The sequence below is a fragment of the Musca autumnalis genome, unplaced genomic scaffold (assembly GCF_047663935.1).
Source record: "Musca autumnalis isolate F117 unplaced genomic scaffold, ASM4766393v1 scaffold_4, whole genome shotgun sequence".
Taxonomy (NCBI): Eukaryota; Metazoa; Arthropoda; class Insecta; order Diptera; family Muscidae; genus Musca; species Musca autumnalis.
Window position 1 is genome coordinate 93,376,183 of NW_027411977.1, and position 16,826 is coordinate 93,393,008.

At 33.9% G+C, this 16,826-nt stretch overlaps 1 protein-coding gene across 18 annotated transcripts in view; it reads left to right on the forward strand.

Annotated features, from left to right (window-relative positions):
• The window catches only part of zormin, a 361,202-nt gene that overhangs the window by 251,926 nt on the left and 92,450 nt on the right, over positions 1-16,826 (forward strand). For 12 of the 18 annotated variants that reach the window (XM_073982035.1, XM_073982040.1, XM_073982031.1 and 9 more), the window contains 3 exons: positions 5,557-7,075; positions 8,028-8,510; positions 15,076-15,158. In XM_073982035.1, coding sequence (XP_073838136.1) covers positions 5,557-7,075; positions 8,028-8,510; positions 15,076-15,158 — 2,085 coding nt within the window. The remainder of the gene's footprint in view (positions 1-5,556; positions 7,076-8,027; positions 8,511-15,075; positions 15,159-16,826) is intronic. The other 6 variants (XM_073982044.1, XM_073982043.1, XM_073982046.1 and 3 more) reach the window with 1 other exon arrangement.

Sequence of the window (16,826 nt, forward strand, 5' to 3'; positions counted from 1 at the left end):
AAAAAAATTTTTTTTAATTCTTTTTAATCGAGCTTTATGATCTATTATGCAAGTGAAAAAGGAAAGCCGACGATTCGAACCCACACACCCACCACTATGTGACATGCATGTTTCGTCTTCGGTAAAGACTCTTCAGACATATCGGATGTGGAGCGGCTTCGATGTCCTCGAACTTTTCTTCTTTCAAATGCATTTTTGTTTCGTGTTTTACAACAACAATGAGGATTTTCCCATTTAGTTGTGCTTTCATGACAAACGCTTAGCGCTGCCTTTGAAAGTTATGAGTTTGGCTCTGAACGCTAACACGCCGTGACAACACTTTTTTCCTGTGTTTTTTAAGGACGTGGGTTCAAACCCCAGCCTGGCTCAGCTGATTTAATTTATTTGAAAATTTTTGCCTTTTTTTAGGCGAAGATCATTTTTTAAGATTAATTTTTTAATTCTTTTTAATCGAGCTTTATGATCTATTATGCAAGTGAAAAAGGAAAGCCGACGATTCGAACCCACACACCCACCACTATGTGACATGCATGTTTCGTCTTCGGTAAAGACTCTTCAGACATATCGGATGTGGAGCGGCTTCGATGTCCTCGAACTTTTCTTCTTTCAAATGCATTTTTGTTTCGTGTTTTACAACAACAATGAGGATTTTCCCATTTAGTTGTGCTTTCATGACAAACGCTTAGCGCTGCCTTTGAAAGTTATGAGTTTGGCTCTGAACGCTAACACGCCGTGACAACACTTTTTTCCTGTGTTTTTTAAGGACGTGGGTTCAAACCCCAGCCTGGCTCAGCTGATTTAATTTATTTGAAAATTTTTGCCTTTTTTTTAGGCGAAGATCATTTTTTAAGATTAATTTTTTAATTCTTTTTAATCGAGCTTTATGATCTATTATGCAAGTGAAAAAGGAAAGCCGACGATTCGAACCCACACACCCACCACTATGTGACATGCACACTTTTTTCCTGTGTTTTGTCACGGCGTGTTAGCGTTCAGAGCCAAACTCATAACTTTCAAAGGCAGCGCTAAGCGTTTGTCATGAAAGCACAACTAAATGGGAAAATCCTCATTGTTGTTGTAAAACACAAAACAAAAATGTATTTGAAATAAGAAAAGTTCGAGGACATCGAAGCCGCTCCACATCCGATATGTCTGAAGAGTCTTTACCGAAGACGAAACATGCATGTCACATAGTGGTGGGTGTGTGGGTTCGAATCGTCGGCTTTCCTTTTTCACTTGCATAATAGATCATAAAGCTCGATTAAAAAGAATTAAAAAATTAATCTTAAAAAATGATCTTCGCCTAAAAAAAAGGCAAACATTTTCAAATAAAATAAAAAAAAAAAAATAATTAAACTAATTACAATTCAAATTTCATATGGAAAAATGTCGATGGGAAGATAATTCGATTTACAAATAGAATATTTCAAATTACAAATTGAAATATTTTGAATTACAAATTAAACATTTGTATTTGAATTAGAAATAGAGTTAACTAGTCCAGAACTAGTTATAAGCAGTAGTAGTACAAAATTGACCCATAGATAATGCGAAGAGAACCAACTGGCACTAGTATATGTATATGACTGTATGACCTGGAAATACCCGCTAGCAAGATTAACTCGTTCGCCATTGGAAACTCGTTAATCCTCAGGGTAACAGTAACTAGATCCACTATAGACCCCCTTCAGTGAATCAACTATAAATTTTAACATTGAGATGCCATAGGAGGTTAGCAATTGACTTTCTATACATTACCTGTAGATAGTATTGTACTAGTTCCAAGTTTACAGTCATATACCAGTAAGATAATTTGAATTACAAATAGAATATTTCAAATTACAAATTGAAACATTTTGAATTACAAATTAAACATTTGTGTTTGAATTAGAAATTGAATTAATTAGTCCAGAACTATTTCTACGCAGTAGTAGTACAAAATTGACCCCTAGATAATGCGAAGAGAACCAATTGACACTGGTGTATGTATGTATATGACTGTATGACCCAGAACTACCCGCTAGCAAGATGAACTAGTTCACCATCGTAAACTCGTCAATCCTCAGGGTAACAGTAACTAGTTCCACTATAGACCCCTTTCAGTGAATCAACTATAAACATTAACATGGGAATACCATAGGAGGTAACCAATTGACTTTGTGTATATTACAAGTAACTAGTTCCACTATAGACCCCTTTCAGTGAATCAACTATAAACTTTAACATGGAGATGCCATCGGAGGTAACCAATTGACTTTCTATACATTACCTGTAGATAGTATTGTACTAGTTCCAAGTTTACAGTCATAGTCAAGCTTTATAGTTCCTCTCTTGTTTTATTGTTTACAAAAGTGGTGGTTTTTATTTGAGTTTTAATATTTGAAACTTATAGTTCGTTTACATTTACGAAATCGATGGGATTTCAACTTTCAATTCCTTTGTGTATCGTCAAATAAAAACTTGTCTGAAACCCGTTGATTTCATTTGACCTATAAGCAATGGAACTGACAGTTGATATCGAGTGACTTTCGCAAATGTAAATATACTATTAGAGATAAAAAGATGTGTTCTCTTCGCTTTAGTTAGGGGTCAATTTTATATTAGTACGGCGAAGAACTAGTTCTGGACTAATTAAATTGCAACAATAGGAATTTTCATTGCTAGCGGGTAGTATAATTAGAGTTGTGTAGTTCCGGAACGAACTAGTTCCAAGGAACCATTCCGTACAAGGAACTATTAGAACTATATCCGGCTCTTTCATTTATATAGTTCTTTTAGTTCATATAGTTCCAGCCGTGCATATAATTCCTTTCATTTATATAATTCCTTTTCTTTCTTCGATCTTCCACGTTGGGTTCCTTCATCATTCAGATGCGGCCACATTGTTAAATAAACAAAAAGGAAGAGAAAGATTCGTTAAACTACTTCATTCTCGGAATTATTTGGAATGAAGGAAATAAAAAGAACAAGGAACGAGAAAGATGCATTGAACTATATCGGTCTCGGAACTATTTGGAACGAAGGAAATAGAAAGAACGATGAAAGAGAAAGATTAATTGAACTATATCGCTCTCGGAACTATTTGGATCTATGGAACTATATTAAGGAACTAGTTCCTTTTGGCAAAATGAACTAGAAAGATCGATCCTCTCCAGGAACTATATTGCCCAACTCTAAATATTATACCATATATGGGTAATGCAGAGGCAGTCAATTTGTTTCCTCACACCTAATTGCACAGTGAGGAATCTATAGTGCAACTAGTTACTGTAAACCAGAATTTCCGACCGCGAACTACTTTATCCTGCTAGCGGGCTCACTTTCAATGAAAATTTCAATTGGCTTTATCTAATTAGTTCAAAACTAGTTCTAAGGCGTACTAGCACGAAATTTTCAATAATACAAAGAGAAACAATTGACATGTTTTCACCTCACCTCCCAACGATAAATATTCTGGTATATGACTATAAACCTGAAACTAGTATAGCACCATCTACCGGTAAGGCAGAGACACTCAATTGGTTACCTTATATGATATACCCATGTTATAGTTTACAGTTGAATGCACTGTGAAGGGTCTAAAGTAGAACTGGTTACTGTGAATCTGATAATCGACGAGTTTTCGACACTGAACTAGTTCACTTTGTTAGCGGGATAATGGTACTAATAATATTGAGAATTTATGGGAGAGATTTGTTTCGCATTTGATACAGATTTGGATATAGTTCGCATATATATTTTTGACAAAATTATGACTGAAAAGTCAAAAAAAAACTTTACAACACTCTTGCTATCGGTAGAATTTTACGTAATTTAGTTTTACTGATTTTTGTCGGTAACTCAAAAAGTGAGTTAGAGAATCGCACTACAGGTCCGACTGTACCTCAAATCTGCCGAAAAACATATATGAGAGCTGTCTTCAAATCAGAACCGATTTTAATATAATTTGGCGAATTTATAACTAGGCTAAATTTTGTCCACATTCCAAAGGCGTTAAAGATAATCGTTTCCCGGATGATCGAGGTTCGACTGTATTTGTTGTACCAGACACGCTTTGTATATTTAATTTCAATGATATTTGGAATTATATTGAAATCGGTCCAGAATTAGGTCTATATTTTCAGCCGATTTGAGGTTATTGACCCACCAAACACAAAATTGGACAGACAATTTGATGAAATAGTCCCCCTCCTAACTTTAAACTTTTTTACTTTTTAATTACAAAATTGTTTTATTTTGGATGATATTTAAACAGTAACAGTGCTACAATATAAATCGAAAATTCGAATTTCCCTCTATTTCGTATTAAAACCGTGTTCTTTTAAGTGATTGTGCGAAAATTAATCCTTAAGTTCTTTCCAAAGGAAAACAATATACAAATGTTAAATGTTTACCAATAGTATCCCCCAGCTATAGCACGCGGAGAAGCAAAATATTGAGAATATATATGTTTTGAGCACAAATAGAGTATTGTAGATATGTATGTAAAACTACATATAGGGATTTCTGAGTGAAATCGGACACCTTTTCAAGATGAGGTTTTTAATTTCCCTTATTTTTAGCTGTGGTGGTGCTGCTTATCAGCAAAATATTTTAGTATATTTTCAGAATTTTTGTGACTATTTCCTTGCACATAGTTTTTACAGACTTTGACATTTTCAAGGCGCGACATCTCTGGAACCGTTAGTCAAAAAAATCTGAAAATATACTAAATTGTTTTGCCGATGAGCAGCATCACCTCAGCTAAAAATAAGGGAAATCAAAAACCTCATCTTGAGAAAGTGTCCGATTTCACTCAGAAACCCCCATATGTATTATAGACTGGTAGTAAATATTTTTTACATAGATACAATGTCCCATTTTGTTCTCAAAATATTTTTTGTATATTGTCTTAACAAATACTATGTTGACTGAGACATAATATACATGGTTGTACAATACAATACGTATTTTTACATAGTTACCATGTTATATTTTTCTCTCAAAATAAATTTGCACTTCCCTGCGTGAAGATTTTTTTAAACTAACCTACTTCCCCATATAGTTTTGTAAAAAGGCAAAGTAGGGTTATTTTAATTACAATTTAAGTTAAGATGATGAGAAAATATCCAGACATAGGTGAAAGGTATAATTATGGAAAATTCGAATTTTCGATAAGAAAAACGTGAAATGTTTTTATTTCAGAACGTAGTTATATAAAGTTAATTCTTTTCAAAATTATTACACAAACGTACCCTGGCTCATACATGAAGACTTACATTTCTGTTTGTTGTTTGAATGTTTTTAACCAATGGCATGTTATTATTGACCGCCACCTGAACCTCCAAACTATTTTTGTGTAAATAAATTAATAACAATTTTTGTTTTTAGAAAAAAAAAACACAAATCCTACTTTTAACAAATGTAATCTAAAACTAATCGTTAATGTTAGATCTTAAGTGTATGTCAATGATTGTTTTAATAAATGACAGAATTTTCATTGCTACCAACACCTCCACCACTACAACAATATATTAAAACATACCTCTGTTACTTTTTTTGTCTTTTATTATCCAGGGTTACTCTGTAACTTCAATGACCAAAAATGTTTCCTACAACATGTCATCGACCAGCGGTGGTCCCAAACCATTCGGTCCCGAAGCCGTTAGCCAACCCCAAACTGGCTATAGACCCGTTGCACCTCCCAGCCCAATTCCGGCTCAACGTAAAACTCCAGCTGCTGAATACAGTGACTATTGCAGCGAAGTCGATGAACGTTTCCGTTCGGTGTCACGTGCCTCTGACAATGACATTAAGGGTTATCGTGTAGTCTATCCACCCACACCTAAACCAACCATTAATGGTCATAAGTCTCCAGTTGTGGTGGTTACACCATCACCCATGGAATTCGAACCAACACCACCAACAACGGGTCCCTCGTATGCGGCTAAGCCCAAATTCGAACAACCTCGTCAATTTGGTGGTTATCAAGCACCTAAGCCACAATTTACACCAGCCCAAAACCAACAGGTCTACAAGCCTAAACCAGTGGCTGCTAAATTTTTGGCTGCTGCCGCCCAACAACAGCAGCAATTTGCTCCACCACCTCAACCCATACCAAGAGATTTCCATCAACAACAACCCCGTGGTGTGGCACCCCAACCTGGCATGTATTACAATGCTACGGCAAGCTCCCCCATGCACATGCCTCACATGGCCACCGAGACCAAGAATTCCATGCAAATGAAGGAGTCCACCGAGTCGTGTCAACGTGTTGTCAATATGCAACAAACTCAACGTGTTATGCATTATGACAATCAAAACTACAACAACAACAATTTGGGCTACCAATACCAACAACCGGTTGAACAATTCCCACCCTACAGTCCAACACCGTCACCACGTGCCACTCCTGGACGTCAACGTTGTCCACCACCAGCAACTCCCACTAAATTCGTGCCCGGCAAATTCCATGACAGCGGTTATTCCAATGAAATCGACAAGGTGCGCATTGCTCCACTCTGGACACCAATGGGCCCAACTGGACCTTTGCGCTACCGCCACGTAGAAGCACCAAAATCACGATCCACCAGCTTGCCACGTACCTATGAACGTGTACTCTCACCCATGGAATTCGATAGAGGACCAGAGATGCCAACTAAAATTCAGGTTGATGTTGAGACCATTCGCCGTGATCGTGCCAACAACATTGGCCACCAAAATCGTACTCAATCATTGAATCGCAACTCCTCGATGCGTTCCAATCAACAATACTATCAAACGAACAATTACGACCAAGGTGGATTGCCCCAGACATATCCACGCGATGGTGGTTATAATGCCGCCGTCAATAGCTGGCAATCCCAAGCCGAACATCAAGGCAAGACCATGAGCTCATCGTTTATGCAGAAAACTCAAAAGTTCAGCGAAAACATTAAGGAAGACATGCACAAGTATAGCAGCAGCAGCAATACATCAAACCTAGTCAATGGCTCAGCCTCACCAATGGGTTTCCGTCCCGGTTTCCAAAGGGCACCCAGTGAGGGTGATAATAGGCCACAGGCTTATCATGATGAGTCGCGGGTATCTCAATACGGTAAGTAGATTTGTGTTTGTGTGTGTGTTGTATTTGATTTCCTTTTTTTCGTTTGTTTCTTTGAGTTTTGTTTTTCTTTGCGTGGCTTTTTTTTTTTTTTGTTATAAGCAAATCCTTTGAACCTGTGCTGAGTAAAATTGTTGTTGTGCCGTAATATTGTTGTGTTAAATTTTTGTGACACTTTTTGTTGTTGTGGGAAATTGTGAAATGTGTATTGGTATTGTTATATTTTATTAGGGGGAAGGCCAATGAAAATTAAGTAATTATTGTATGAAAATGAATTAAACATATCTTAAGCAGAAGTGCAAAAACCCCATCTCCAGTGCGCAAACAAAAGTGTATTTAGTGCCCTGGAGATTGGGCTGTAACCAAATGTTAAAAAATTCCCCAAAAAGTAAATATTTGAAAATGTGTTAGCAATATATAGCGTTGAATTGAAACCAATATACCCCAGTCCAATGTATCCATATATGTATGTATGTCTCTCCCCAAAACTGATGTCTTAATAACAAAATTTTGATTTCTAAAAAAATATTGTTAAAATGCTTTCTTTTATTTTTCAAAATTTTAAGCTTAACCCACAAAAAACAACAACCCTCCCTGCAATGGCTCAAAGGATTTGGCTATAGAAAAAAGCGCGCATTATTATATTCCCCAATCGTGATTTCAAAAATCATGTAACTGGAGTAAATTGGTTAATTTTTTTCTTTTTGGTTTTTGGTTTTGTTTTGAAGTTCCAAAATTTTATTTTGATTTATTGCTTGACATTTTCTTACATAACCCCTGTTTTATATTTTATTTTTTTTTTTCAAACTTTTTACAATACAAAAAAATACTTTATAAAATATTATTATTGTATACATACATATTATATAACTTAACTATGTTATTGTCCCTTATATGTTTCGTTATGAAAAAAAAATACACACAACTCTTATCTCGTGGGAACCAGGTACCAAATGTGTTGATCCCAACACCGGTTTGGTTTATTTTAAATATGATTTTGGTTATGAATTTGGTATTCTGTTTCCCGGTGAGGGTCACAAATTTGTGGCCAGTCAATGGAACAAATCGCAATCATCATCTCTACCGACCAGCCATCAACAGAATTTCCCCAAAGCGACTGGAAGAAAGAATCTATATCCTTTGGCTGGTGGTCGTGATTTGGTGATACCGGTACAACATGAACGTACCCACATAACACCGTCTCCCATTATTGGCGGTTATTACTCCGATACAGATGCTGGCGGCCATTACAGGGGTGGTTCATCGTATAGATCAATAACACCGAATCTATCGTGTCCATCACCTTCGTTTACAGCAAATAGACTAAAGAAACGTTATAGCCTACCGAATACCCAATCAATCGATATAAATATCGATCGTTTGCACAGTGGGGATTCGTTAAATAATTTGTCTAGTTTACCATTAACAGGTTTGTTGGTTAAAAAAAAAGATGATCTATTAGCTTTTTTGATGTTGTAACAATAGCCTGAAAATATGGAAAAGAGAAAAACAAATTGATGTTGTGTTAAAATAACAAATAATTGTTTTGAGAAGAAATTGAATTGGGAAGAAACTATTCGAAATACAAGCTTTTTCCACACATTCGTTAATGAAATAAAAACTTCTTCTCCTGAATGTTTTCCTATCTACCACTACTCCCTAGGTCACCATTTCCTATATATAAACGTCATAACGTCATTGTGTTTATAAATAAAAACCCTAAAAGTCCTATCCCTATATCCAAAAACCGAACTCCTTATAATATATCTTATGTTTATATATTGCTTTATATGTTTTATGTCTTAAAATTTAGTCTTTTGAAAAGTAACTAAACTAAAAATAGTTAAGTTCTCTCGTCAAACGGCTCATATATTCATTGAGGTGTAATGACTGGACAGATTGAATAAAAAAACGAATTTAAAAACAAATAAATAACTGTAATATTAATAAAAATAAAAAGTGATAAAATCGTGCTAAAATGAATAAGGTAGCGACATCGACCTATTCGAATATGTTATGTCAAAAAACTTCTTTATGTTATTAGGGAAATTAAAAAAATAAACTTTTATTACAAATGGGTTTGACTTTTTATATTCAACCAGCTGTCTTGATACAATTACCTTGTATATTTGCCTTGGTTAAAATGTTGCACAGAATATTTGAAAAATCAGTTCGCAGTTCATTGCATACTTTCATAGTGCTTAAAATAGCCTCGAGTCACCAACAAATGGCAAATCCGTGGTGCAATTGAGAAGTTATGCCCGTTTAAAGATGAAAATCCAAGATAGAACTTTTTCTCTATATTTACACTTTACGAAGTGATCTGGAAAAACCAAACGTATTTTCATCTTCCATGGACTCCAACCAAACCGAATTGGTACATGACCCCTGCATAACTATTGTGTAGCGCAGTGTAATTTTTTGGGGAAAAATTCGGTTGTGTCAAAGGATCAAATATCTACGAAATGTAATGGTGAATACCTCGTGAATGTAGGATAACGGAAGAAACCTAGAGAACCATTGATATAAAGTCAATATATTTTTAACATCACGAGTAAAAATTCTTTTCGGAAAAAGCAGCACATAATGAAATAGTTCCTTTTGTTTAACATACAGGATGTAATAGAGTAATACCGACTTTTAAATATTGTATGCTGGTCTGTATTTTGGCATAGCCTCCATATAACTCAGCAATTTAGATTCAATATTAGTCCACTATATAGGGAAATTAAGGGTTATAGGCACTTCAAAATTAAAAAAAAACTATATTTATTTTATTAGCTTATTTTCCAGTCGATCGGAAAAAAGGGGTGAGATATGAGCGCTCCAAAGGAAACATTTTGTATGTAACGACTAAAATATGTTTTTCTCGACATGGCATTTTTGAAAGCGGTGCCCACTGTAGCTCGAAAACGGGTGAACCGATCTTCATATGTTTTTATGGAATTATCTTACACATGAAAATCTTGTCCATTTGCGAGAGACTTAAACAAAAAAATTATTGACGGATTTATGACCCAAAAACTATGCATTTTTTCGTTAATATCGAAATTTTTTAACAGGAAGAATCCGAAGGTTGCTCAAGGTGCAGCATTTCAGATAAAAATATTCCAAAAAGTTTGGTAGATTTCTTTAAAAATTCATGAAAAATTGATTTTTTGGTGCTTTAAAAGCTTTTTTTACATTCGGCATCGTTGCGTGATTTCGCAGGCATTTCGTAATTTCGCGCGAAATCAAGCAAAATTTACCATGATTTTGCATACAAAAATTAAATCATCTCATTTCTTGATTTCAGCGAAATCAGCATCGAAATTACAGTACTAAAAAAGTACCAAAAGTTGCAACACTTTTCACGTATTACAATAAAGAAGGTAGATGGCGAATTGCTGTACCAAAAAATTGTAATATCAAAATTTGTAAACAAAGTAAAAAGATTAAATTGCTTTCTTACAATATTAATTTTCAATTAATTTCTCGTTAGAGATGAGCTTACTGACCAATTATATTAATTTGATATTAATTTTCATTGTGCCTTTTTCGTGGTAAAATTAGCAAACGAGCGAAATGCCAAAAGATACTTTCCTATACAAGTTCGTTCAAACAGTGCGGGAACGGAAAAATGACAAATGGCAAGAACTCTAGCAGAAATGTTAAAATCAACGTATCAGCAATCAGATGACAGCAAACAAGCTGCTAATTTCTACACGGGCAAATTTGTTTAGCAGAAAATTTTATTCTGCTCGATTTTTGTTTATAGAGAAGAGCGAGTTTTATACGGGAACGCGTTTTTGGCACAAAACGAGCAAAAATAATAAAATAATGTCCTGGAAAACAACTTTATGCCTGTTCCAGAACCTGCAATTTTTCCTTTATGTTATCGAACAAATAGTAAAAATTTGTAGATTCTTGGAGTTCTGTAATAGACCATTTAACAATCAAAACTTCTAATTTTGATGCTTCAATGATAAAATATTTTTTTTTTGTACATGTGTTAGTATTATACACAGGAATTATGACATACATATGTTCATATACACAATTTTACGATGTATTTCGAAATAATTAGTATATTTTTAAGAGCAAATTAAAATTGCAAAAACTTGTTTTGAAAATTCATGTTCGATCAGCTGCACATATCCATCTACTTTTATAATTTTGATATGTTTGAAATCAAAAAAAAAAAAAAATAAGGGTTAACAGCAGGGTGTATTTCAGGATTTCGTGAAATCCAGTGGATTTCGGGGCATTAGTATAAACCAGCTATTACTTTCCTCTTTTGTGGTATTTATTAAACTTTTCCCATGGGCCCCCAAAAACCTGAGGCCTTGATGTCGAAAGGGATCATTTTGTCAGGCACATATATTCTGAACCGCTAAGAATTTGGATTTACTCGAAGAAGAAAAATTGTAGCTCTTGTCTTAAAGAAATATATGTGTTCACATAAAATCCATTCAACCTCACCTTCAAGGTCAAAATCGTCAAGGTAAAATTTCCCTTTTAATTTTTTCTCTGAGTTTACTCTACTGTTATCAAACCGATCAAAATTGAAGCAAACAACCAACTAGAAAAATGTACCTTAAATCATAGCAAATAATTTTCTAGGGAATACGAACTCTTTAGAAACGGTCCTTAATGGTCAAAATAGCAAATCAAATGCGATTTTAATCCTCTGTTCCCGGTCCCTGCTCCATAGATACTAAACCGTTAAAAATTCAAGAAAAAATGGACCACAATAATGTAGCAAAGATATTCGCAAACAACTTTCTGAAACATACGAAATGTCTATGACCGGTTCTTAAATGTGAAAATAGCCAAAAACTTTCGAAAATATTCGATTTTTACAGTCTGTTTCTGTATGTCGAAAGAAGAATGTGTGCGAAAGAAACACGTCCAAACTCTTGTGTGTTTTTCAAATTTGTTTTTGTTTTGAAGCAAAAGCAAAGGTAAAATTATTTCGAAAACTAAAGTTCGGGCGTGTTTCATTCGCACACATTCTTCTTTCGACATACAGAAACAGGCTGTTATACTTTTTTCTCCGATTCCGGTCCACAGATACCGAACCGCCCAAAAATTAAGGATACAGTCAACTACAAAAATGTACCTAAGATTTCAATAAACAACTTTCTAGAACATAAAAAGATTCTAGGAACAGTTCTTCAAGCTCAAAATTCGTTCAGCTCACAATTTGGTTCAGAATTTTCCTGGCCAAAGCCTCAATTTTTTGTCGCCTCTGATTGTTAATTTCTATATGGGATTCTATAGCATTTTTTAAAATTTTGAACAAATTTTACATTTTATGAACAAAAGAATTTTATTGTTTTAAAAAAAATTTAATTTATAATATAAAAGAAAGTATTTTCATTTTTATATATAGAAAAAAACTCATATTTTATGAAAAATAGTAAAAAAAAAACTCGGAAGTTATACTTATGAAAATTCAAAACTTACATAGTTTTGACCAGGAAAAAACGATTTTGTAGTTAGTCTCTACTTAACCACAAACATTGAAAATTGTTGCGCTAAAATACAGTTTAAGTCGCCTTTTCGGATTTTGTTGAATTTTCAGCGTAGTCATTTCTTCCCCAGATATAGGACCCGATATTGCCCAAAGGCTATTGGATGATGTTGAATGTGTAGTGTCCATAAACAAATCCAATATAATAATGGATTTATTTCATAACAGGGTACCAATTTTTTGTTATATTGTATACATAATCTTTTAATAAAAGTACGTTTATATAACCGGATTTAACAAACCCACTGGGTTTTAATTGTCAATTCCATTGGTTACACGTCAAATAAATCCTCATAAAGATGGTTAACCCAACAAAATCCCTATAATATAAACAGGCTATAAGTTTACATTTACGAAATCCACTCGATTTCAACTGCCACATCCATTGCTTAAAAGTCAAATGAAATCCAATGGATTTCAGATGAGTTTTCAATTGACGTATACGCAAAGAAATTGACAGTTGAAATCGAGTGAATTTTCCCATACTAAAGGCAAATGTACATAAACACACATCAAGCAATCTAGCGATACGTTCGATAACATAAGTCGAAAGAAAATCGATAGCAACCAAATTATTCAATGAACCACCTAAAAGTATGCTTTAAATTATAAACATATTTTTAGTTAATATAAAGAAAATGTGTGTTGTAAGTCCATATTTACATTAGGCGATTTTCCTTGCGGCAATTGTCAGTTTTATGGAGGGAGGGGTGAGGCATTTGGTAACCCTTTGCCTCTCAACAACCTCTCTCACCCACAAACTGACAATTGCCACAAGTAAACTCACCTAATGTAAATTGGGACTTACTTTCGTTACTGTTGTTTGTTGGTCTGTTCCAGTACTGCAGGAATCTAATATCATAAAGAAAAAAATGTTATCGTAGTAGAAATTTTTTAGATTCTTGCAGGTTCTGGAACAAACATTTCATGAGAAAAATGTGAAACGTTTTATTTTTATATTTTATCAATTATTAAAAATAAATTAATTAAACCATTCCCAATTCAGATGTTATACACAATTTTAACGGACTGTATCGATTCGTAATTGATTAATAAAATGATAAATTTGTCCATTTACTTTGAGCGGATTACACACTATCAGCATAGAAGGACGGTCAGTACACATTTGTTTCAAATCCTCAAAATATAAATGTTTTTTTTCAGTTCAAATATTTAAAATTGAGTATTTAGACTTTTAAATAAACTAGAGAAATAATTATTCGTCTAGACCTACTTGATGTTAGTGAAATACATACATCTCATTGCTTCATGAATGTGTAGCAAATTTAAGACATTTTTATTTTTAAATATATATGAGGCGCTTAGCGCCGAAACGGCCTAACCCACATGTACAAAATAATTAAAGTGACCATAAAGATCTGATCTGAACGTATTGAAATAAATACTAATAAATTTCATATTGCATTTCTTTAGCAGGTAGTATAACCTATTGTTATATAATGCAATAAGTAGATTTTTCAGTATTTATTTCAAAGAGTTCTAGGTAGATCTTTTTTGTCACTTTGAGTTTTTTTAACATGTGGGTTAGGCCGTTTTGACGCTGAGCACCTCATTTTAATAATAATAACAATTATATAGTTCATATCCATCGTGTCAGCCTAAGGGTATTATGGAGAGATCAATTTGCTTTCCTCAGTCAAAGGTATGACTAGAATAATTTTTCCAGTATCTTGAATACGTTCAATTTAATACATATGCAACATAATACGTATGCAGAAAACGAATAGAATTCGATAACTTTATTATATCATGTTTGTTCCAGAACCGTTAAGAATCTAAAAATTTTTACTACGAAACAATTGTTCCTTTATGATATCCAAAAAAATAGCAAAAATTAATAGATTCTTGCAGTACTGGAACAGATCAATAATTTTTTCTACTAAATGAGCGCCGTTAACGCTCACAAAACAATTTGTAATTGTAAACCTAATCTATCAGTGAGTTAAAATAATTTTTTCTTGATACGATGAATGTTGAATAAATCCCAAAAAAACAATTCCGTTTTATGTGGTAATGTAAAATTGACTGGAGCCAAATAATTGTCTACACTAATCCAATACCAAAATAAGTGACAACTCTATCCACAAACTAACTGGCGAACAAAATTGTACAATCAAAATTTGCATGATTTGTTAAGTGTGTGTTAAAATATTTACAAATAACTTTTAGAATAATTATGATTGTTTTGTTTTTGTTAAAACAATTTAATTTTGCATGATCAGTGTTTTTATTAAAAAATAAAGTGATGCTGCTAAAAATTTAAAGCAATATAATTTAACCCAAACTACAATGCTCGCTTGCCAAAATAATGGATTCATTGCATTCGAAATCCTTTGATAAAAAATGCCAAAAAAACGTGCCTAAAAGCTGTAAGTGTCGCAATTAACCAAATAATATTTTTTTGTGAATAATTTTGTTAATTAATATTTATGTTTTCGTTTGAAATCAAATATTTTAGGACAACAACAAGGTTATCCACAAGATGTACCAGTGAATTACAGCCGTGAAGAATTTGTTCCCATTGCTCCAATCTTTATAACGGTAAGTAAATTGTCGGATGTGTGTAATTTGGTATTCAAGGCGAGGGATATTCAAACAGGTGGTACATGAGGCGAAATCAGACAGACTGAATAATATATTTACGTAAGGCCACGATGAGTTGAATTATCCATTACAAAATAGGCTGACTTCCGAAACGTCAAAACACGTACAAATCCGGGAGTTGTGAGAACTCTCACCGTCGGTAAACGAGTTTTTGATAACAAAAATACGAAAAGTTGCAGATGTTCCTGCATGCGCTTAAACAACCCTTAATAGCTTTGTTTCTTTACTTTTTAATGGTAAAAATGGTAAAAGAGAAAACTGTCAAAAATTGCTCTCTCATGAACAGTTTTACTAGAAAAGTAAAGGAACGAAAAAATGGTACATCTGTAGTGGGATTCTGTAACCCATTTTTGCTGTTATCGATAATTGTCGGTGAAATTAAAATGCTTATAATTTCGATAATTAACGAAAATTTTCGGTAAGTTAACGATGAATAAAAAGTAGTCGCTAGCCACTACCGACACAAACAGTGATGTCAACTTTTCTTTATGTTTTTAGTCATAATTTTGCGATTTAATTTTACCGATTTTTGCTGTTATCGATAATTGTCGGTAAAATTAAAATGCTTATATTACGATAATTAACGAAAATTTTCGGTAAGTTAACGATGAATAAAAAGTAGTCTCTAGCCTCTACCGACACAAACAGTGATGCCAAGTTTTCTTTATGTTTTTAGTCACAATTTTGCGATTTCATTTTACCGATTTTTGTCGGTAACAGCAAAAATGAGTTACAGAATCCCACTACTGGTAGCAATGTCAAAAAGAAACATAAAAATTCAATTTTCTTCTTTTATTTTATCTTCTTTTTGTTTTGTCAGCGTTGGCCTTTTTCTACTGTTTTTTTGTTAATTTTCTTTTCTTCATTGTCAAATAATCGTCAAAAATATCGAAAAAACAGTTCTGCCATTTTTTACCTGAAGAAATTCGTCTGGTTGCCTGTGGCAGAAGAGAAAGGTATTTTTGCTCTCTCTCACTCTCTTAAAAATGGCTTCCAGTTTTACACAGTTTTTGGGTTAAGGAACGCTTTGCAGGTTAAAAATGGTAACAAATGGTAAAAATGGTAACCTCAGGTAAGTAAAGGAACACAACTAATGTTCGTAAGCATGTACAGTGCGTGTGTGTATTAAGTGTTCCTTTACTTACCTGAATTTACCATTTTTAACATTTGTTACCATTTTTAACCTGCAAAGCGTTCCTTAACCCAAAAACTGTGTAAAACTGGAAGCCATTTTTAAGAGAGTGAGAGAGAGCAAAAATACCTTAAACCCAAAATGTGGTAAAACTGAAAGCCATTTTTAAGAGAGTGAGAGAGGAGAGAGAACAATTTAGGGCCACTCCTTCTGCCATCACCCACATAAATTGAACCACTTGCTGCGGGACCCACTTAGAAGATTCTCCTTCCACTTTTTATACCCTCTACATTTATGCTAACGAGGGTATATACACTTTCATGCGGGCTAAATGGGCCTCATCGAAATAATATTTAAAGATTTCGGATTTCGTCCAAACATATTTGGTTTGGACGAAATCCGTTTCAGACAATTTGGAATTGATTTAGCCATGTCCGTCCGTCTGTCTGTCTGGGTGAAGCGCACGATAACTG